At 38.7% G+C, this 23768-nt stretch overlaps 1 protein-coding gene across 8 annotated transcripts in view; it reads left to right on the forward strand.

Annotated features, from left to right (window-relative positions):
- tdrd12 (tudor domain containing 12) overlaps nucleotides 1–23768 on the forward strand; it is a 200053-nt gene that overhangs the window by 128939 nt on the left and 47346 nt on the right. For all 8 annotated transcript variants that reach the window (XM_063066982.1, XM_063066989.1, XM_063066990.1 and 5 more), the window contains 5 exons: nucleotides 666–876; nucleotides 7498–7590; nucleotides 8862–9034; nucleotides 18050–18166; nucleotides 21139–21280. In XM_063066982.1, the coding sequence (XP_062923052.1) occupies nucleotides 666–876; nucleotides 7498–7590; nucleotides 8862–9034; nucleotides 18050–18166; nucleotides 21139–21280 (736 nt within the window). The remainder of the gene's footprint in view (nucleotides 1–665; nucleotides 877–7497; nucleotides 7591–8861; nucleotides 9035–18049; nucleotides 18167–21138; nucleotides 21281–23768) is intronic.

Below are 23768 nucleotides of genomic sequence, written 5' to 3' on the forward strand. Positions count from 1 at the left end.
ATCTTTAACTTTGACTTTTGGAGATCAGTTCATCTTCTACTCACTTAACTATTCACAGTAACAGAAATTTTGACCACGGGTGCCCAAACGTTTGCGTGCCACTGTACATATTATTCCTTAAGACAAGAAAATCTGCTGATGCTGGAAATCCAAGTAACACATACAAAATGCTGGAGGAACTCAGCAGCATCTGTGGAAAAGAGTAAACAGCTGACGTTTTAGGCCAAGACCCTTCATCGGGACTCTTCATGAGTCCCGATGAAGGGTCTCAGTCGAAAGCATTTACTGTTTACTCATTTCCATAGATGCCAGACACCCAGAACACTGATTGTTTACTCTTTTCCATAGATGATACCTGGCCTGCAGAGTTCCTCCAGCAGTTTGTGTGTATTGCTCGTATTATTCGTTCTCTCCAATCTTTTCCCTATCTCCGTCTCTCACCCTTTGCAACTTCAAACGCTTCTGATTTTCAACTTTTCCTTGTTCTGTTGAAAAGCAATCAAATGAAATATGAAGCTTGTTTCTTTCCAGATATACTGCTTGATCTGCTAGTATTTCTATTTTTACTCGAATTCCAACAGTTTGTTTCTGATTTTCAATTCCAATTAAAATGTTTGTTCGGAACATTTACTTTTTCTTTATTGCTTCTTTTGTTACTTTCCAAGGGTGCAATTAATAGGATTACCACAGAAAGATGGAAGTCCAGTTCTTAGTAGTGCAGAAGTGAAATACATCGACAGTGGTCAAGTTGGACATGTAATGCAAAAGAATCTTTTTGAGCTCCCTACCAAGTTCCAAGTTCTACCACCACAGATTGTTGAATTTATTGTATGCAATGTGAAACCTATTGACCATGAAAAAGATTGGAATCCACAGGTAAAAAGAACAGTTTTGTATCTGATAAATTGAATTTTAATATACATAGATATTAGTTTTCTTTTTTCATTTTTAAATCTTTTTAAATTAATTATTATTGAAAATCAACAAAAATACATTAAAGTAATCAAGTCAACATATCAATATGTACAATAAGAGTTAAACTATCAACCAAGCTAGACAATATATCAATAATAATAAGAAAAAACAAAATGTTAAAGCTATTTTTTTTGGAAAAAAGGAAAAAAGAACCCCTACTAACTAAAACAAAACAAAAACTCTACTAACAAAAAAATCCCCATTTGGAGCACAAACCCGGAGCTATACGCCATACAAGCTTCCATAAAAGAGAGACATCAATCCGCCAACCAAATCCATTTACCCAAGAATCAGAAGGGGACCATCTTAATTAACTCAAATCAAATGATAGTAGCGGGCAAAAGAGCCCCACCTTTTCTCAAAGTCAAATCGAGGATCAAAAGTTCGACTTCTGATTTTTTCCAAACTAAGACATAACATCACCTGAGAGAACCATTGTATCAAAGCACGAGCAGAGGCATCTTTCCATTTTAATAAAATAGCCCTTCTAGCCAATAATGTGACAAATGCAATTACATGTTGGTCTGATATAGAAACACCGTGAATATATGGAGGGATTATACTGAACAAAACTGTCAATATATTAAGTTGTAAATTAATTTTTAAAGCCTTGTAAATTGTAGAGAAAATAGATTTCCAAAACTGTTTCAATACAGAACACGACCAAAACATGTGTTAATGTAGCTGTCTCAGTTTTACATCTATCACACTGACTATCAACATCAGGAAATATTTTAGACCGTCTCTCCTTTGTCAAATAAAAATGATGTATAATTTTAAATTGAATTAGAAAGTGACTGGCACAAATCGAAGAAGAGTTAACCAACTTAAAAATTCGCAACCAATCCTCTGTTATCAAGGTCATGTTAAACTCTCTTTCCTAATCTTGCTTAATCTTAAGTAAAGGTTAATTATCCTGTTGTAATAGTAAATTATGAATTTTCCCAATAAAACCTTTCACTAAAGGATTCATTTTTAAAATAATGTCTAACAGGTCAGAATCTTGTATATATGGAAAATTACTGAAATATTCTTGTAAAAAATGTCTGACCTGAAGATACTGCAAGAAGTGTGAGTACGAGAGAGAATATTTAGTTACTTATTTCTTAAAGGGCATCAATCGACCTTCTTGAAACAGATCCATGAAGGAATATACTCCTTTATTCCTCCAAAGAGAAGAGGTAGGATCACTAAGTGAAGGTTTAAATAAATAGTTTCGATAAATTAAACTAAGTAGGTTAAATTTTTTAAGATTAAAAAAATTACGAAACTGGTACCAAATTCGTAATAACTGCTTAATCATAGGATTAATATTTAAAATAGAAATTTTGGCTAGATGTACAGGTAAAGAGGCTCCTAATAATGAAGTTAAGTAAAATTGTTTCACAGTTTTCAATTCCAAATCAACCCATGGTGGTCGTTCATTTTTATCAGTCCAATATAACCTAGAACATGCATAACGTATATTAACTGCCCAATAATACATTCTTAAATTAGGCAGAGCAAGACCTCCATCCTTTTTTAATTTTTGTAAATGATATTTTCCAATCCTTGGTCTTCTATTATTCCAGACAAAAGATGAAATAATAGAATCAACCTGATCAAAAAACTTCTTAGTTAAAAAAAAAGGAATATTTTGAAATACGTATAAGAATTTAGGTAAAATCATTTTACCTGCATGAATTCGACGGGCTAATGAAAGTGTAAGTGGATTTCATCTAGAAAATAATTGCTTCATAAAATCCACTAAGGGAACTAAATTAGCTTTATGACAGTCTCCATAATTTTTAGTGATGATAATACCTAAATATTTGAAAGAGCCCATAACTTTAAAAGGAATGTCATCATATATCGCAGCAGAATCGTTTAGAGGAAATAACTCACTTTTATGCAGGTTTAATTTATATCCTGAAAATTTTCCAAATTCATTTCATAATTTCAATAAACTAGGAATGGATTCTTCAGGATTCGAAATATAAATTAAGAGGTCATCAGCATAAAGGGAGATCTTATGAATAGTCCCATTTATGGAAATTCCTTGAATATCTTTAGCTTCACGAAGTGCAATAGCCAAAGGTTCCAACACCAAATTAAATAACAGGGGACTTAACGGACATCCTTGTCTCGTACCCTGCGAAAGGCGAAAAAAGGGGATCTACAATTATTAGTAATAACAGTGGTAATAGAGCTTTTATATAGCATTCTAATCCACTTATTAAAATTAGTACCAAAGTTGAATTTCCCTAAAACATTAAATAAGTATTTCCATTCAACTCTATCAAATGCCTTTTCAGCCTCAAGAGAAACAGCACATTGGGGAGTCTTAGAAAGGGATGAGTATATAACATTTAACACCCTCCGAGTATTAGAAAAGGAATAACGGCCTTTTATAAAGCCTGTTTGGTCCTGAGAAATAATTTTAGCTAGAATATTCTCCAGTTGATTAGCCATTATTTTTGAAAGAATTTTACCATCCACATTTAGTAATGAGATAGGTCTATATGAAGTGCAATCAGTAGGGCTTTTATCTTTCTTAAGAATTAAAGAGATAGAAGCTTCATAAAATGTGGAAGTTAACTCTCCTAACAAAAAAGAATCTTTAAGCGTTTCCAACATATAAGGAGTAAGCAATTCTTCAAATTTTTATAAAATCCTACAGAGAAACCATCCGATCCAGGAGCTTTACCAGATTGCATTGAAAGAATAGCTTCCTGAATTTCTTTTTCAGTAAAAGGAGTATCAAGACTTTATTGATCTTCAACAGATATTCTAGGAATATCAATCTTTTGTAAAAAGGCATCCATTTTAGAAGGATCAACTGGAAACTGAGATTTATAGAATTCACTGTAAAAGTCTTGAAAAATTTTATTAATGTCTTCATAAGCACAAGCTAAACTACCATCTCCCTTACGAATTACTTTTATCTCCAAACACATAAAATTGACTTTTTAATTTAGACAAATTTCTTTCAATAGGATAAGTTAATAGTAAATTATATTGTGATTGAAGTTCAACTGTTTGTTTAAATAAAACAATATTAGGAGAGACTGCATAAGTATTATCCAAGTCTTTAATTTGTTTTGAAATCCTATCTAACCCTATTTTTGTCTGTTTCTTAAGCTTAGCCAAATAGGAGATTATCTGACCTCGCAAAAATTGCTTTAAATGTATCCCATATAATCAATTTCGACCAGCTCCCGTATTATTATAAAAGAAAAAAATCTTTTATCTGTGTCTTGATAAATTTGACAGAGTCCGAACTTTGTAATAAATTTTCTGGAAAACGCCAAAGCAAGTTTACATTGCCAACATCATTCAATTCAAAAGTTAAGCTTAAAGGTGCATGATCCGAAACAACAATAGCATCATATTCACATTTCTGGACTTTGGACAAAAATCGGAAATCAGCTATAAAATAATCAATTCTCGAATATTTTTTATGAACATGAATAAAAAGAATAATCTCTGTCATTAGGATGTAGATTTCTCCAGATTTCGATCAAACCATAATCAATTAAAAAAGAATTAATAAGTGATGCTGAACAACTCAGAAGCTGCTGATTGGTTGAACTCTTGTCAATCAGAGGGATTAAACAACAGTTGAAATCACCTCCCATCAGCAGCATATATTCATTTAAGTCTGGTAGTAAACCAAATACATTTTTTAAAAAAAGAAGGATCATCTACATTAGGTCCATATAGATTAACCAGGACAATTTTTCTATTACAAATTGTTCCATTAACAATTAAAAATCTGCCATTAATATCTGAGACGGTGTCTTCTTGGATAAATAAAATATTAGATTTAATAAAAATAGATACTCCCTTTGTTTTATTTTGACAAGTAGCATGGTATTGAAGGCCCTTCCATGTTTTAAAAAATCTATTTTGATCGCCCGTTCTGATGTGCATTTCTTGAGCAAAAATTATATCAGGCTGGAATCAATTAATAATTTTAAAGGCCTTCTTTCGCTTGATAGGGTGATTCCAGTCATGTACGTTCCAACTAATAACGTTTATCTGTTTAACTACCATAAAATATTGTTTTTAACATGGAAATACACGCATACCAACGTGGGCTAATCGAAGATGGCGGTGATAAGTATGAGCATATAGAAAACACGCATGCTCCGGAGCTCCATAATGGGGAAAAAATACAAATGAAAAAGACTGAAAAAAATTAATCCCACAATAATCCCATGATTCAAAACTACCTCCGATCCTCCCACCATCCCCAAAGGTAGAAATCCGGCAAAAAGAGGAAATAAACCAGAATGCAACCCCATAGAAAAAGAAACAGAACTCCTCAAGCTGCTCAATTTAAATAGTGATTTTAAAAGTTCTTCTTAATTCCTCCCCCCCACTTACAAAGAAAACACATGACCCTAAGATAAGAAAGCCCTGCAGAGAAAAAAAGATGTTTATACTTAATCATTAAAAATAAACTAGGGGATGCAAAAACAATCTCCAGAGACGTCAAAGCAATACAATTAGACCTAAACAATGTAATCTCTAACGAAAGAAAATCGGCGCCATTATTCCTTTGATTTACTGCTGGATGAAAAAATACTGATTTTAACACAAAAAACTAAAACTAATTATCTATTACTAAGCACTCCTCACTATATAAGAAGTCTATATAAACTATAAAAACTATCACTTAACTAATGAAAAAAGGAAGAAAAAAAACAGATAATCAAACCAATTAACAATCTGTTTGCTGTGTTAATTCACTCCGTATACCAAACAGACTTTGGAAAAGTCATTCATCAGTCAAATTGAGAAGTTCACATCTTCTTTAATAGTCCATTAATCAAAGGATATCTTCAACATATCAGAAATCTTCAAAGCCTGTTTTCCTTCAGAAAATTATTCAGCAAACCTAATACCATTCATACGCCGGCCACCTCCAAAATAGAATTAATATAGTCCAATACCACTTGGGGATCCAAAAAAACACATGGAGTCGAATCTTTAGTAAATAATTTTAATCGGGCTGGATAACAAAGTGATGGGAATAATCCCTTAGCATGGGCTATCTTCATAGCTGGAACAAATTTGATCTGCTGTTACGTAACTTCCCATGGATAGTCTTCATAAAAACGAATCTCAGAACCCTTAAATTTAAAAACTCTCTTGTTTCCTTGCACATTTTGTGATTTGGTATTTAACTTTAAAACGAAGAAAACTGACCAAAATTGGCCGTGATTTACCTGAATCCTGAGATCTCGAAGTGAAAATTCTATGAGCTCTTTCAATATTGGGAGGCTGAGGTAGAATATCCAGAAACAGAGATTGAAACAAATTGGCAAAATAGTCCAATAAATTCCCACTCTCAGAACCTTCCTTTAGTCCAACAATTCGAATGTTATTCCGACGAGATTTTGCCTCCAAATTGACAATTTTGTGTTGAGCCTGTTCCAAACGGGCTGAAATATCCGCAATCTGACGCTTCTACTCTTTAAACTCAGTATTCAAGGAAATAATATTTTCCTCTACAACCTGAAAACTCTTTCGGAACGACTTCAACTCAGAAGTGTTATTGTCTATTTTGTTGTCGAGAGCCATCAACACACGTTTCAAACGCTCAGCCCAGACAGGCTTATCTTCTGATTTTTGTTTCGAAGTCTTTCCCATTCCATTACTGGATTCAGAAAGCTGCTTTCCACTTCTTAAAGATTGTGACCTAATGACAACTATTCCCCTCTAAGATCCGAGAAATAAAAGTTAAAAATTCAAGGTTTAAACTGGGGAAAAGGAGGAATTAAAGGCAGCCACAAAATTTTGTATGTTACTCCATTGAGCTGCAGGCGGAAGTCCTAGTTTTCATGAGATGTTCAAGCATCATGTTCACTGATTTTGGTAGAAAGTATTGCCTGGTAATAATGTGCCTGTATGGCTTGTAAAATGTGAATTTTGTAACATAACTTTACAACAGCATGTTCATTAATGTGAAGTCCTTATTCCATTGAATTCTCTGTAAAATACATTTGATTCGTTAAGCAAATAAAAGACATTCTTTTGACAGCCATGTAGAATTGATATGTATGCATTAATTGCCTTGTTTATTGTTTCAAGCAAGCTGAACGGACTGGAAAATAGTTTCTTTTTCATTATTTATTTAGAGATACAATTCCTTTGGCTTAACAAGCCCACACCACCCAATTACCCCCATGTGACTAATTAACCTACTAACCCATACATCTTTGGGATGTGGGAGGATCTGGAGGAGTTGTCAATGTAGAACTTCAGGGTAGTTTATCTTCTGTCACGTTTTGACTTTTAGCACTGTTATCCATTGATTTATATATCAATTGAAAATTAAATCTTTCCCCATATCCTAGCTACTTTTCATTATATGGTAAAATGTACTGTTGTGTTGGAAAATAAAAAACTAAATACAAAGCATGTTGTTAAAGAGCAATTTTTAATTTAGCTTATTAAATAAGCTGTATGGTGTAAGTTGAAGTACCCAGTACTACAAATTGGTCTTAACAAAAGACTTTTGTTTGATTTAAACAGGTATCGAGATTTATTCAGCAAAAGATCATCAATAAACCCCATGAAGCTAAAATTGCCCTTGCTCTTGGTAATACTTTATGGCTAAACCCTGTGGTAAGAATTAGAAATTAACTGTGTTGTTCTAGGTGCTTAGAGTTAAAATGGAGGACTGGTGCCAAGCTGAATAATTCCTTTTACTTAATTGAAAATGTAATTATTGTGAATCATAAACTTGTATGAATCGTTAGACCTATCAGGTGTTGAAAGACAGATAGAAACATAGAGGAACATAGAAACATAGAAAACCTACAGCTCAATACAGGCCCTTCGGCCCGCAAAGTTGTGCTGAACATGTCCTTACCTTAGAAATTACCTAGGGTTACCCATAGCCCTCTATTTTTCTGAGCTCCATGTACCTGTCCAGGAGTCTCTTAGAAGACCCTATCGTATCCGCCTCCACCACTGTAAGCCCATTCCATGCACTCACCACTCTCTGCGTTTTTAAAAAAAAACTTATTGCTGACATCTCCTCTGTGCCTACTTCCAAGCACCTTAAAACTGTGCCCTCTCGTGCTAGCCATTTCACCCCTGCGAAAAAGCCTCTGTGACTATCCACACGATCAATGCCTCTCATCTTATACACCTCTATCAGGTCACCTGTCATCCTTCATCGCTTCAAAGAATAAAGACCGAATCCACTCAACCTAGAAGACTCCCAGAAGATTAATTTACAGGTTGAGTATGTGGTAAAGAAAGCAAATGCAATGTTGGCATTTATTTCAAGGAGAATAGAATATAAAAACAACGAGATAGTGCTGAGGCTTTATAAGACACTGGTCAGGCTGCACTAGGAGTATCGTCAACAGTTTTGGACCCCGTATCTTAGAACGGAGGTGTTTCATTGGAGAGAGTCCAGAGGATGATTCTGGGATTGAAGGGGTTAACATATAAGGAGCTTTGGGCCTGTACTCACTGGAACTTAGAAGAATACAGAAGGATCTCATTGAAACCTACCGAATGTTGAAAGGACTAGATAAGGTGCATGTGGAGAGGACGTTTCCTATAGTGGGGGTATCCAGAACTCGTGGGCAGAGGCTCAAAAATGAGGTGCAACCTTTTAAAACAGAGGTAAGGACCGTGGTGGGGGTCAAGTCCAAGGGTATATTTAAAGCCGAAGTTAATGGTTTCCTGACTGGTTGGGGTATCAAAGGATATAACAAGAAGGCAGGTGTATAGGGTTGAATAGGATCTGGGATCAGCCATGATGGAATGGCAGAGCAGACTCGATGAGCTAAATGGCCTAATTCTGCTCTTGTGTCTTATGGTCTTTTGGTCTTATCATGTACTTAGCATAAGTTTTGTTGATTCTATTATTTCTCATTAAGGTACGTCTGACTAAATTGCCTGATTTGAAAACCACAATATTTGTCTATAACATTCGCTCAGAAATCATGAATTCTGGTTATGGAACTGATAATCTGGAGCACATTGAAAGACTAAAAGACCTCTGCAGGGCAGCTGGATTTACAGAACCAGATAAGGATTCTTCCCAGAAGAAGTAAGTAACTAAATATTCAATCAATCTAGTTGAATTTATCAGTTTTAGAATGAATTGTAACCATGTAATTTGACATGGGGATCAGATTTTCCATTCAGCATTTTAAAGCTTCTGCGGTGTCAAATGCAATTTGTCTCCCGGACTGATTCTGGCACCCTAAGACATCTGATGGATTACTTCAGCAAAATGTGTTTAGATTTACCGAAGTTTAAGTTAGTAAGCATTTTGTCAGTCATTTGGTTGTGAAAGGTGTACAGTATATTCAGTTGTCTCAGTAGTGCTGCCTGGAAATTCAGGTACATCCAAGCGTGCATGAGATGAGTATTACAATGGGATATTATTGCATTTTGTGGTGCTGAGCCTGTCAGTATAAATTTTAAAAGAGCATTGCACTTTTCCATAAAGGAAAATACATTGCACCTGTTTTGTCCGGTTAGTTGGTAATAGAGTTGCAGGAACTGGTAGAGTTGCAGATTGGGTCTGAGACTTGGGTCTGCCAGACAATAATTGAGTGGGTCAAGTGGCACCTGCGGAAAGGTAAATTACTGAACTTTCAGTCTGAAACCCCTTCAAACTTCAACCTCTGGTTCCCCCTCCGTCTTTTTCTCCCATGGCACACTCTTTTCTCCCATCAGACTCCCTCAACAGCCTTTTAACTTTTCGACCTCTCGCTTCATTCTCTTTCCCCTCACACCCGTCCACCTTCTCCCTCCCCCCAACCTTTTTTATTTATCACCTGCCAGCTTGTACTCTTCCCCTTCCCTTCACATTCTTATTCTGGCTTCTTCCCCCTTGCAGTCCTGAAGAAGAGTTTTGGCCTGAAACATCAACTCTTTATTCCTGTCTGGTGATGCTGCCTGACTTGCTGAGGTCCTCCAGCAATTTGTGCGTGTTACTCTAGCTTTCTGGCATCTGCAGAATCTCTTGTGATGGTGAAACATTAGCTCTGTTTTTCATCTCACAAATGCAGCCTGAACTGATGAATACTTCCATCATTTTGTGTTTTATATTTAGGTTGAGGAGATGGCAAAGAAAATTAATGAATTTAGTGAGGTACATGTAGACTTTAGAAAGACTTTTGACAAAGACCTGCATGGTAGGCTTGGTCAGTAGGTTAGGGCAATGGTAAATTGAATCCAACGTTAGCTTGGTAATAGGAGGCAGAAGGTGATGGTCAAGAGATGCACCAAGGGATCTTAGGGTGCTGAGTTATAGCTCTCTAAAATAGTAATTGTGGCGGAAAGGGTACTGAGGAAGGTATTTGACATGCTTGCCTTCATAAGCTACGACACTGAGTATAAGTATTAGGATGTCATGGAGCTGTACAAAACAGTGGTCAGTCACCACACCAAAGTTCAAAGAAGATTTGTTATCTGAGTACGTAGATGTTTCCATATACTATCCTGAGATTCATTTTCTTCCAGGCATCCACAGTATTACAAAGAAATACAACAGAATCAATGAAAAGCTACACATAAAGACTGACAAACAATGCACACAAGAAGACTAACTGTGTAAATACAAAAAAGCAGATAACAATAATAAATAAATAAATAAATAAATAGATAAATAAATACTGAGAACATGAGTTGTGTAGTCCTTGTAAGTGAGTCCATAGTGAATCACTTCAGTGTTGAGGTGAGTGAAGTTCTGGTTCAGGAGCCTGGTAATTGAAGGGCAATAACCTGGTTGTGTGGGGCCTAAGGCTCCTCTAACTCTTCCTGATGGCAGCAGCAAGAAGAGAGCATGGCTAGGATGGTGGGGTCCTTGATGATGGATGGATGCTGCTTTCTTGTAGCAGTGCTTCTTTTAGATGTTTTCAATGGTGGGAATCAATGTGATTGACTGGGTTATACATATTCACTATTTTTCATAGGCTTTTCCATTCTTGGGTATTGGTATTTCCATATCCAGGCTGTGATGCAACCAGTCAGAAAACTCTGCATCTATGGAAGTTTATCAAAGTTTTAGATGATATGCCTGTTCTATGCAAATATCTAAGGAAGTAGATGAACTTGGCCCCGGACAGATCCTGTGAAATGATAATGCCAAGGAATTTAAAGTAACTGACTGTTCCCACCTCCGGTGAGGACTGGCTTATGGACCTCCGGTTTCTTTCTCCTGTGGTAAATAATCTGTCCTTTGGTTTTGCTGGTGTTGAGTGAGAGGTGGTTGTTGTGGCCCCCTTAGATGAGGTTTTCAATCTCCCTCCTATATGCCAAGTTGTTGGCCACAATTTGATGTGGCCAACAACAGTGGTGTCATCAGCAAACTTAAATATGGCAGTGAAGCTGTACTTAGCCTCACAATCATAAGTATAAAACGTGTAGACCGAAGGGGCTAAGCACACAGCCTTGTGGTGAACCTGTGCTGAACGTGATTGTAGAGGAGCTGTTATTGCCAATCTAAACTGCAAGTGAAGAAATCAAGAATCCAGTTGCACAAGGAGATATTGAGGCCTAGATCATGGAGCTTATTGATTAGTTTCAAGGGGATGGTAGTGTTGAATGCTGAGCTAGTCAATTGAAGAGCTTCCTGATATATGCATCTTCACTGTCCAGATGTTCCAGGGCTGAGTGAAGAGCCAAAGAAACAGTATCTGCTGTTGACCTGTGACAGTAGGCAAATTGGAGCAGATCCAAATCATTCCTCAGGCAGAGGTTTCTTGACCAGCCTCTCAAAACACTTCATCACAGCTGCTGGATGATGGCCATTGAAACAGTTTACCATGTTCTTCTTGGACACCGGTATAACTGAAGCCTGCACTTGGAGAATTATGTCTAGTTCTGATCATCACACCACAAGTATGATGTGGTAGCAATAGTGAGAGTAAAGATGAGTTTCACCATGTATTTGCCTGGAATGGAAGCTTTATTGATGTGGAGAAATTGGTAGGCTAATGTTATTCTTATGCAAGAGGGTGACCTGATGTAAGTTTATAAAATTGAGGGGCATAGATAGAATAAACAGTCTTTTTTTTATGGTCAGGGAGTTTAAAACTAGAGGACATAGGTTTGAGGTGAAAGGGGAGAAATTTAAAAAAGATGAAGGGTAAAGTTTTCACAGAAGGTGGTGGTTATATGCAACAATCTCCTGGAGGAAGGGATAGAGGTAGGTACAATCACAATGTTTAAAAGGCATTTTAACATGTACTTCGATAGGAATGGATCAAAGGGTTATGGGTCTAATAAGGACAATAAGGATATGGAATGAGAGTAGATAGGTGGGACAAGGTGTGCACATTAATTTGCTCTCCAATACTTACTGACTTTTGAACAGTGGCTAATCGGAGATCCAAAGTGTGAGAAGAAGAGGCTCACTTAGGCTTGCCAATTGAGTATATAAGGCGTTGACTTATAGCGTTTTGAACAGAGGCCAGTCAGCGATTGGGATTGATTGGTAAGAACTAAGTAAGATAAGGCAGGGCAAGCAGAGCAGCCATCATTGGAGTGGACAGTGTTAGAGCGAGGATTTTGAGGCTTTGACTCTTTGAAGTTTCAACAAGCAGAGGCTTTAGACAGAAAAGGCAAGAAACTATCAGTAGATTTTTTTCCCCCACTGTTTATTTATTGCTTTTCCTTCTTTACCTTTGCTCAGTTAGAAAAATAAGGATGCCAGGCAGGATAGTTGAATGCTTCTTTTGTGGGATGTGGGAAGGCGGGGAGACCTCCAGTGTTCTTGACGACTACACTTGCAAGAAGTGCAACCAGCTGCAGATTCTAGCATTCTGCTTTAAGAAGCTGGAACTGGAAATGGATGAACTCCAGATCATTTGGGAGGTGAGAGAATGATGTAGAGAGGTAGTTATACCCAAGGTGCAGGACGCAGGAGACTGGGTGGCAGTCAGCAAGGAGAAAGATGTTGAGCAGCCAGCACAGAGCCACCCTGTGGCTATTCCCCTCAGCAACCGGTACACACTTTGGATACTGTTCGGGGACAGAGGGATGACCTAACAATAGAAAGTCACAGTGGTCAGGACTCTGGCACTGAGTTTGGCTCTGTGCCTCTGGATGAAAGAAGGGGAGAAGAGGTGACCTGTGGTGCTAGGCTATTCGTTAGTCAGGGGAACAGAAAGAAAGTTCTGTGGACAAGAACAAGATTCCCGGTTGGTATGGTGCTTCCTGGGTGCCAGGGTCCGGGACATCTCGGATCGAGTCCTCAGCATTTTTAAGTGGAAGGTGAACAGCCAGAGGTAGTGGTCCGTGTAGGTACAAATGTATAGGTAGGAAGAATGACGATGTTCTGCAAAATGAGTTTAGGAAGTTAGGTTTTTAAAAACGCAAACAACAGGAATTGTGCAGATGCTGGAAATTCAAGCAACACACATCAAAGTTGCTGGTGAACGCAGCAGGCCAGGCAGCATCTCTAGGAAGGGTCTTGGCCTGAAACGTCGACTGTACCTCTTCCTAGAGATGCTGCCTGGCCTGCTGCGTTCACCAGCAACTTTGATGTGTGTTGTTAGGAAGTTAGGTGCTAAGTTAAAGGGCAGGGTCTCAGGATTGCTACCTGTGTATGTGCTAGTGAGGCCAGAAATAGGAAGGTTATACAGTTTAACATGCATCTGAGGAGTTGGTTTAGGAGGAGGAGACAGTTTGCACCTAAAATGGAAATGGAGGGGGACTAATATCCTAGTGCCAAGGTTTACTAGTGCTGTCTGAGGAGGGGGTGGAGGGGTTTAAACTAGAGTAGCAGAGGGATGGGAACTAGAGTGCCAGAACAGGTCATAGAGGTTTTGGAGACAGGTCTTGTTAAGACCTCAGACAAAGTCTGGAATCAAGAGGATGACGATAGTGCAACTAATGTCCTGAGCTGCCTACATTTCAATGCAAGAAGTATCATAGGAAAAGCAGATGAGCTTAGTGCATGGACACAACACATGGAATTATGATATTATAGCCATTAGTGAGACTTGATGACAGCAGGAGCAGGACTGGCAGCTCATTATTTTGGGGTTCTGTTATTTTAGACCCGACAGAGCGGAAGGGATTGAAGGAGGAGGGGTGGCACTTCTAGTTAGGGAAAATATTATGGCAGTGCTCAGTCAGGAGAGACTAGAGAACTCTTCTAGTGAGGCTTTATGGATGGAATTGAGGAATAAGAAAGGTATGACCATGTTAATGGGGCTATATTGTAGACCACCCAACAGTCCATGGGATTTAGAGGAACGGATGTGCAGAGAGATTGCAGGCTGTTGCAAGAAACATAAGGTTGTTTTAGCAGGTGATTTTAACTTTTGCACATATTGGCTGGGACTCCACACTGTAAAAGGATGAGATGGGATAGAATTTGTCAAATGTGTTCTGGAAAGTTTCCTTAATCAGTATTTAGAATTCCCAGAGTGTGCAATACTTGATCTGCTATTAGGGATCGGGACGGGCAGGTGAACACCTTGCATCTAGTGATTACAATGCCATTAGTTTCAAAGTAAATATGCAAAGAGATAGGCCTATTCCACAGGTTGAGATTCTAAATTGGAGAAAGGCCAATTTTGATGGTATCAGAAAGGATCTTGCAAGTGTGGATTGGGACAGCCTGTTTTCTGGCAAAGGTGTACTTGGTAAGTGGGAGGCCTTCAAAAGTAAAATATTAAGAGTACAAAGCTTGTATTTGCCTGTCAGAATAAATGGTAAAGATACAAGTTTAGGGAAGCTTGGTTTTCAAGAGATATTGAGGCCCTGGTTAAGGAAAAGAATGAAGGTGCATGGCAGGTCAAAACAGTTGAGGTGCTTATGAAATATAAGAAGTGCAAGAGAACATTTGAGAAAGAAATCAGGAGAGCTTGAAAGAAGGCATTAGGTTAACGTAGCAGACAAGGTGAAGGAGAATCCTAAGGGATTCTACAGATATGTTCAGAGCAAAAGGATTGTCAGGGACAAAATTGCTCCTCTGGAAGATCAAAATGGTAATCCATCCATGGAGTCAAAAGAAATGGGGGAAATCTTAAATAGATTTTTTGTATCTCTATTTACTCAAGAGACGGACACAGTATCTGTACAAGTGAGGCAAAGCAGCGTCAACTTCCTGAACCCTATACAGATTGCAGAGGAGGATGTCTTGTGGCAAATCAGGGTGAAGCAATCCCCAGGACCTGACAAGGTGCTCCCCCAGGAAGCAGAGGCTGTTGCAGAGATATTTAAATCAGCCTTAACAACAAGTGGGGTACCAGACGATTGAAGTACAGCTAATGTTGTTTCTGCTGTTTAAGAAAGGCTCTAAAAATAAGCTAGAAAATTTTAGGCCCGTGAACCAGATATCAGTAGTGGGAAATTAATTGGAAGGTATTTTAAGGGACCGGATGGATATATGAGTATTTGAATAGACGTGGGCTGATTAGGGATAGTCAGCATGGTCTTGTGCATGGTAGGTCATGTCTAACCTATCTTACAGAGTTTTTTGAGGAAATTACCAGGGAAGTTGATGAAGTCAAGGCAATTGATGTTGCTTATATGGACTTCAGCAAGGCCATAAAACTGTAAGATAGAGGAGCAGAAATAGGCCATTTGGCCATCAAGTCTGTTCTGCCATTTTGTCATGGCTGATCCAACTTTCCTCTCAGCCCTAATTTCCTGCCTCCTCCCCATATCCCTTCATGCCCTGACCAATCAAGAATCTATCAACCTCTGCCTTAAATATACATAAAGACTTGGCCTCTACAGCTGCCTGGGGTAAAGAATTCTACAGATTCACCATTCTCTTGCTAAACAAGTTCCTCCTCATCTCCGTTCTAAAAGCATCCTCTGGTCTTAGACTCACCCACCACAAGAATCATCCTCTCCACATCCACTCTATCAAGGCCTTTCACCGTTCAATAGGTTTCAGTGAGGTCACCACTTATGCTTCTGAGTTCTACTGAATACAGGCCCAGAGTCATCAAACGCTCTTCAAAAGCCATTCAATCCTGGAATCATTTTCTTAAATCTCCTTTGGTCACTCTCCAGTTTCAGCTCATCCTCTCAAAGATAAGGGACCCAAACCTGCTCACAGTACTCCAAGTGAGGTCACACCAGTGCTTTATAAAGATTCAATATTACAAACCTTGCTTTTATATTCTTGTAGTCTTGAAAAGAATGCTGACATTGCATTTGCTTTCCTCACCACAGACTCAAACTGCAAATGAGCCTTTAGGGAATCCTGCACAAGGACTTCCAAGTCCCTTTGCACCTCAATTTTTTGTATATTCTCTCCATTTAGAAAATAGTTAACCCTTTCATTTCTTCTACCACAGTGTATGACCAGACACTTCCCAACACTATTCCATCTGCCAATTTTTTGCCCATTCTTCTAACCTAAGTCCATCTGTAGCGCCTCTACTTCCCCAAAACAACCTGCCCCTACACCTACCTTTATATCGTCTGCAAACTTTGCAACAAAGCCATCAATTCCATTATCCAAATCATTGACGTATATTGTAAGAAAAATTAGTTCCAGCTCAGACTCCTGTGAAACGTTACTAGTCACTGGCAGCCAGCCAGAAAAGGCTCCCTTTATTTCCACTCTGTCTCCTGCCAGTCAGCCATGCTTAGAATCTTTCCTGCAATACTATGGGCCTGTAGCTTGTTAAGCAGCCACATGTAGCACCTTGTTAAAGGCCTTCTGAAAATCCAAGCACGCAACATCAACTGATTCTCTTTTGTCTATCCTGCCTGTTATCTCAAAGAATTCTAACAGATTTGTCAGGCAAGATTTTCCCTTGAGGCGACCATGCTGACTGTGGCCTATTTTATCATGTGTCTCCAAGTACCCTGAGATCTCATCTTTAATAATTGACTCCAATGCCTTCCCAACCACTGAGGTCAGACTAACTGGCTTATAGTTTCCTTTCTTCGACCTCTCCCTTCTTGAAGAGTGGAGTGACATTTGCAATTTTCCAGTCTTCTGGAACTATTTCCAGAACTTAGTGATTCTTGAAAGATCATTGCTAATGCTTCCATGATCTTTTCAGCCACCTCTTTCATAACTCTGGGGTGTACACTATCTGTCCAGGTAATCCAGACCTTTCAGTTTCCCAAGAACCTTCTCTCTGTTTATGGTAACTTCACACACTTCATGCCCTCTGACCTGGAACTTCCACTATACTGCTGGTGTCTTCCACAGTGAAAACTGATGGAAAGTACTTATTCAGTTCGTCCGCCATTTGCTTGTCCCCCATTACTACTCCAGCATTGTTTTTCAGCGGTCCGATTTCCACTCTCGCTTCTCTTTTATGCTTTGTGTATCTGAAGAAACTTTTGATATCTTCTTTAATATTATTGGCTAGCTTGTTTCTGTATTCCATCTTTACCTTCTTTATGACATTTTTGGTTGCCTTCTGTTGGTTTTTAAAGGTTTCCCACTAAATTTTGCTCTACTATATGCCCTCTCTTTGGCTTTTATGTTGGCTTTGATTTCTCTTGTTAGTCACGGTTGTGTCATCTTTCTTTTAGAATACTTCTTCCTCTGTGGGATGTATATATTCTGTGCCTTCCGAATTGCTTCCAGAAATTCCAGCCATTGCTACTCTGTCGTCAGTCCTGCCAGTGTTCTTTTCCAATAAATTTTGGCTAACTCTCCTCTCATGCCTCCTTAATTCCCTTTACTCCACTGTAATACTGACACTTTAGCTTCTTCTTCTCAAATTTCAGGGTGAATGTGGTCATATTATGATTATTTTCCCCTAAGGATTCTTTTATCTTAAGGTCTCTAATCAAATCTGGTTCGTTGCACAACACCCAATCCAGAATATCTGATCCTCTAGTGAGCTCTACCACGAGCTGGTTTGAAAAGCCATCTCTTAGGCACTCTAGAAATTCCCCCTCCTGTAATACACCACCTTCCTGATGTTCCCAATCCACCTGCAAATTGAAGTTTCTTCTCCAAAAGATTATATTTACAGTTGGTAGAAAATCAGGAAAAGTGAGTAAACTAAATTGTGTTTCTACAGGTACTTATGAATTTCTAGAATGGTGATGCTTGCATTGAGGAAAATTATTTCTGAAACTGAACTAATGGATAAAGATTATTTTTCTCCATCACTAGACTCTCTACTTTGGAGGATGAAATTAACCAAAAAGCTATAGAAAAACAAGATCATATTCCAAGCAGTTACATTCCAGTTGTTGGTGACCTTTGCTTGGCACTCTGTACAACAAACAGGTAACAATCAGACAACTTTATAAACCTTTCTGTAGCTTTTTTGTGTATGTCAAATGGGTAAATGTTTAATTTTTGTTCTCATTCTAAATCCATTATAGTACACATAATAAACCCAACCCAGATTTTAAAAAGTGAGGCGCTGAGGTGTAGATCTTCCTTTAAAACAATTTTCTGAGAAAACTGCATGAAACTGCTATGAAGCAAAAGCTTCTTACGGGTTTTACAAATTATTTTAATCTATGTTGCATCATGCTAATCCAATAAGATAAATTTAAGTTTAAAAAAACAAATAGCCTGATGTACCATAAACACTAGGTTTTGCAAGCTGTTGGAACATGTTTGACCACGGCCCTCCTTTGCTACTATGATGAGGCCAAACTCAGACTGAAGGAGCAACTCCTCATATTCCAGTTGGGCAGTCTTCAACCGGATGGCATGAAAATCATTTTCTCCAACCTCTGGTAATTTCTCCCCCCTCCCCATTCTCTTTTTCTCCATTCCCCATTCTAGATACTCACCCCTTCTATTCTCCATGCCTGCCTATTACCTCCCTCTGGTTCGCCCTCCATTCCCTTTCTTCCATGGCCAACTGTCCTTTCCTATCAGATTCCTTGTTTTTTTAGCCCTTTACTTCTTCCACCTATCCCCTCCAAACTTTTTCATCCTATCCATCTCTTCTCCCTCACCATGTCTCACTTTTCACCCGCCCCTCCCCTCACCTTTTTCTCAATTCTGTCCCATTAATTTCCAGTTCGGATGAAGGGTCTTGTCCCAAAACATTGACTGTTTACTCCCCTTCTTAGATTCTGCCTGACTTGCTGAGTTCTACAAGCATTTTTTGCATGTAGCCTGATGTATCATTTCGATTTGTGCTTCACTAAGGTTGCTGTGCCTTCCCCAAGAGCAGTTTCAGCAGAAGAATTCTGGGGTTATTTAGAGCAGGGGTTCCCAACTTGGGCTACGGACCCCTCGGTTAATAGTAAGGGTCCAGGGCATACAAAGGTTGGAACCCCTGGGTTAGAAGAATATTTTGATCCGAAAACTAACCTTGAATATTCACAGTACTGAATATTCATCCTCTAACAAAATGCTCAGCACATGTCACTGTTTTTAGGCTTGTGTATTCCTGCTGCTAAATATTAATGGCCATGTGGCCACTTCTTAAATGTCTGATTTAATTATTAGATTATTAAAATGGTTAAAATTAAATAAATAAAAATAAATACAATTAAAAATTATTGTAATTTCTCAAGTCCAAGTGAGATGTGTCATTCTATGCTTTGATCCAGTACGGTTAAAATCAAAGGTACTGCCTTAGGCCAAGTTCATTTGAAGGTCTAAAAGATACGGTCCTCATTCCCTAATTGCTTTTGAAAGAATAATACCAACTAGAATACAGGGAATGAATGCTTTTTTATAGTATTGTTTGTAGGTTAGCCATGTTACGTGCTTTGTTTTGAAAACTATCAGTTGAGGTTTCCTTATTTTTCTTAATCTCCTTTCTTAAAAAAAATTGAAGTCAGTGGGTGGCGTTTACTTGGATTTTCAAAAGACCTATGGTAAGGTGTTGCACATGAGGCTGCTCAACAAAACAAGAAAGATACAAAAATAAGTAGAAGATTGGGTGACTAGCAGGAGGCAAAGAGTGGGAATAAAGGGAGCCTTTTCATAGTCATAGTCATACTTTATTGATCTCGAGGGAAATTGGGTTTCGTTACAGTTGCAGCAACCAAGAATAGAGCATAGATATAGCAATATAAAACCATAAATAATTAAATAATAGTATGTAAATTATGCCAAGAAATAAGTCCAGGACCAGCCTATTGGCTCAGGGTGTCTGACTCTCCAAGGGAGGAGTTGTAAAGTTTGATGGCCACAGGCAGGAATGACTTCCTATGGCGCTTTGTGTTGCATCTCGGTGGAATGAGTCTCTGGCTGAATGTACTCCTGTGCCCAACCAGTACATTATGTAGTGGATGGGAGACATTGTCCAAGATGGCATGCAACTTGGACAGCATCCTCTTTTCAGACACCACCGTCCGAGAGTCCAGGTTGGCTGTCGTGACTAGTGGTGTTCCACAGGGTTGGGACCACTTCTTTTCACGTTATATGTCAATCATTTGGATGGCAGAATTGGTGGCTTTGTGGCCAAGTTTACGGATGATACACAGATAGATGGAAGGGCAGCTAGTGTTGAGGAAGCAGGGAGTGTGCACGATGAGTTGGACAGATTGGAAGAGTGGGCTAAAAATAGCAGATGTAATATAGAGTAGGGAAATGTATGGTCATATACTTTAGTAGAAGAAATAAAGGCATGGATTATTTTCTAAACTGAGAAAATTCAAAATTCAGTTGTGCAAAGGGACTTGGGAGTCCTTGTGCAGGATTCCTTAAAGATTAACTTGCAAGTTGAGTCAGTGATAAGGAAGACAAATTCATGTTAGCATTCATTTTGAGAGGACTAGAATATAAGAGCAAGGCTGTGAAGTTGAGGCTTTATAAGACATTGGTTAAACCACATGAGTATTGTGAGCAATTTTGGGCCCTTATCTAAGAAAAGATGCATGGTATTAGAGAGGGTCTAGAGGAGGTTCACAAGAATGATTCCAGATGAAAGGGTTAATGTATGAGGAGCGTTTGTTGGCTCTGGGCTTGTACTTACTGGAATTTAGAAGAATGGTGGAGACAGGGTTGGGGGGGTGGGAGGAATCTCATTGAAATCTTTTGACTATTTAAAGGTCTGGATAGAATGGATGTAGGGAGCATGTTTTCTATCAGGCAGCTGTGGAGGCCACACCACTGAGTGTATTTTAAGTGGAGGTTGATAGATTCTTGGTTAGTCAGGGTGTCAAAGGTTACAGGCTGAAGGCAAGAGAATGGGATTGAGAGGAATAATAAATCAGCCGTGATGAAATGATGGAGTGGACTCAATGGACCAAATGGCCTCATTCTGCTCTCATGGTCTATTTAAGGTGGTGTAGAGTGAGAATTTTATCAGTGGACTCTTCAAACAAGAACTGCCATGTATTATTTGTGGATTTTGGGACATACAGAAGGATTTCTTCGGACAGAATTCAACCTTTAATGACAGACGTTCCTGCACTTCCTTTTCAGGTCAGTCTAATCATTACTAATGGCATCAATGTAGACAAATTGTTTGACATGACTTACATATTTTAACCTTTTTAGGTTGGTTATGTGGTTAATTTAGCATACAATATATAGAGGGATATGGGAAGCAAGAGGTGAAATTGATGGAGCTTTGACATAGATTTCTGATTCTTTGAACCATGGGTCATATATTAGAGGACTTGAAAGATGGCTAAAGTTGTACCTTTCTTTAAGAAGTGCTGCAAGGACAAGACAATGAACTACAGGCTGGTGAGCATTGCATCAGTATTGGGAAAATTGCTGTTGGGGACTCAGAGACATGATTTATTTCCATTTGATCAGCAGAAGACTGATGAAAGATAGTCAGCATAATTTTGTGTGTGGGAAATAGCATCTCACAAATTTGATTGTCTTTATTTTTAAAGAGAGGACCAAGAGGATTGATGAGGGCAGGATGATGGATGTTGTCTGCATGGATTTTAGCAAGACCTTTGACAAAGTCCCTCATAATTGGGTGCACCATAGGACAAGTTGGTAAAATTAATTAGGTGGTAGGAAACAGTGGGGGTTGTGGAAGATTGTTTTTCAGATTACAAGCTTCTGATAAGTGGCATGCCACAGGAATCTGTGCTGGGTTCGCTCATTTCTGTCAGTGATCTTGGATAAGTATATAGGTGGCATGATTAGTAAATTTAAAGATGACACCAAATTTCGAGCGCGGTGGACAGAAGGAAATTGTCCAAAGTTGTATCTGGATACTGATCAACTGGGAAAGTGGGCAAAGGAATACCAAATGGAATTGAACCCAGATAAGTGCAAAAATAATGTGTATTAGGAAGTTAAACCAGGGAAGGGTATATACTGAATGGCAGTGGTGATACAGACAAAGTGTTGAAGAAGGTGTGCTTGTCTTCATCAGCTGATGAACTAATGAATTGAATACAATAGTTAGGACATGATGTTATCTTGAGAAAGTGCAGAAAGGATTCAAAATGACTTTGCCAGGACTGAAAGACTTGAGTTATAAGGTGAGACTAGATAGGTTGGGGGTATTTTCCCTGGAGCAAAAAAGGCTGATGGGCAGGCTTATAAAATTATAAGAGACATAGAAAAATACAGCACAATGTTGTGTCGAACCAGTTATCAAATTACCAACTAAACTAATCCCTTCTGCCTACCCAAACAAAGTTCAAAGTAAATTTATTATCAAATTACTTGCATGCCATCATATACAACCCTGAGATTAATTTTCTTGCTACAATTCACACTAAATACAAGAAACACGATAGTTCCATTATAATAGTTTCAACAGTTCCACTTAATATCAGAGAATATATGCACTATACAACCTGAAATTCTTGTTCCTCAAAGACATCCATGAAAACAGAATGCCCCAAAGGATGTGACAGTAAAAACATTAGAACCCCAAAGCAGCAGCAAGTCATCAACCCTCCCCCTCCCTAATTACTTAAGCAAAAAAAAGCATCAGCGCCCTCCACCCACCAAGCAAGCAATAGCAAAGCCCCCAAGAAAGACCGTGATCTGCACTACGACAAAAACAAATTATTCACCCAACAATTCAACATACCCAGGCGCGTGTGCTGTCTCTCGCCCTCCCTCTCTCCCCCCTCCCCCCCCAATAAAGGGACAGAGAGGTGTCACCTTTCACTATGAGAGGGGAGACATAAACAAAACAGCTCACTGATTTACCATGTTCAAGTCTGATGTGTCGCTTTTTTCCAAGATTTTCTACTCGAGAATTGGCAACAAACACTCCCCCACTAATGAGGGCAAGAGAGAGAGCGCACGATTTGCTGAGTACAAAGACCCCGACAGCTAATCCACTGTTCCTGATGTTCCGTTTTCTCTCACAATGCTTCAGTTGGTGACACCAGCATAGAATTGACTCATCTCCAGGGTTGCAAAGCCTTGGAACCTCGAAGGCATGCTCGTCTTCTAGGCAATGTCCTTGGAATATTGAGAAAAAGGCACAAGAACTGAGTTGAGTGTAGCTCCAGGTTGGGGTCTTTGACAGGACCCCATCCACCTTGAAAAGGGAAAAGAAGCATTAAAGGTAGAAACAAGGCTTTTTCCACAGATGAGCTCAAAGAAGTTGTTGTCGAGCGGCATTATAGCTCCGTGCACATCCACCAATGCGTGAAAGACGACAAACAGTGCAAATACAAAAATAAAGAAAGAAAAAATAAGAAGAAATAATAATATAATAAATAAGTAATAAATATTGAGAACATGAGATGAAAAGTCCTTGAAAGTGAGTCCGTAAGTCAGGGGAACAGTTCAGTGATGGAGTGAGTGAAGTTATCCCCTGTAGTTCAAGATCCTGGTGGTTAAGGTGGTAATAACTGTTTTTGAACCTGGTGGTGTGGGTCCTGAGGCTCCTGTATCATTTTCCTGATGGCAGCTGTGAAGAGAAAGCATAACCTGGATGGTGGGGATCCTTGATGACGGATGCTGCTTTCCTGTAACAGCG

This window comes from Mobula hypostoma, chromosome 14, assembly GCF_963921235.1.
Source record: "Mobula hypostoma chromosome 14, sMobHyp1.1, whole genome shotgun sequence".
NCBI classification, from domain to species: Eukaryota; Metazoa; Chordata; class Chondrichthyes; order Myliobatiformes; family Myliobatidae; genus Mobula; species Mobula hypostoma.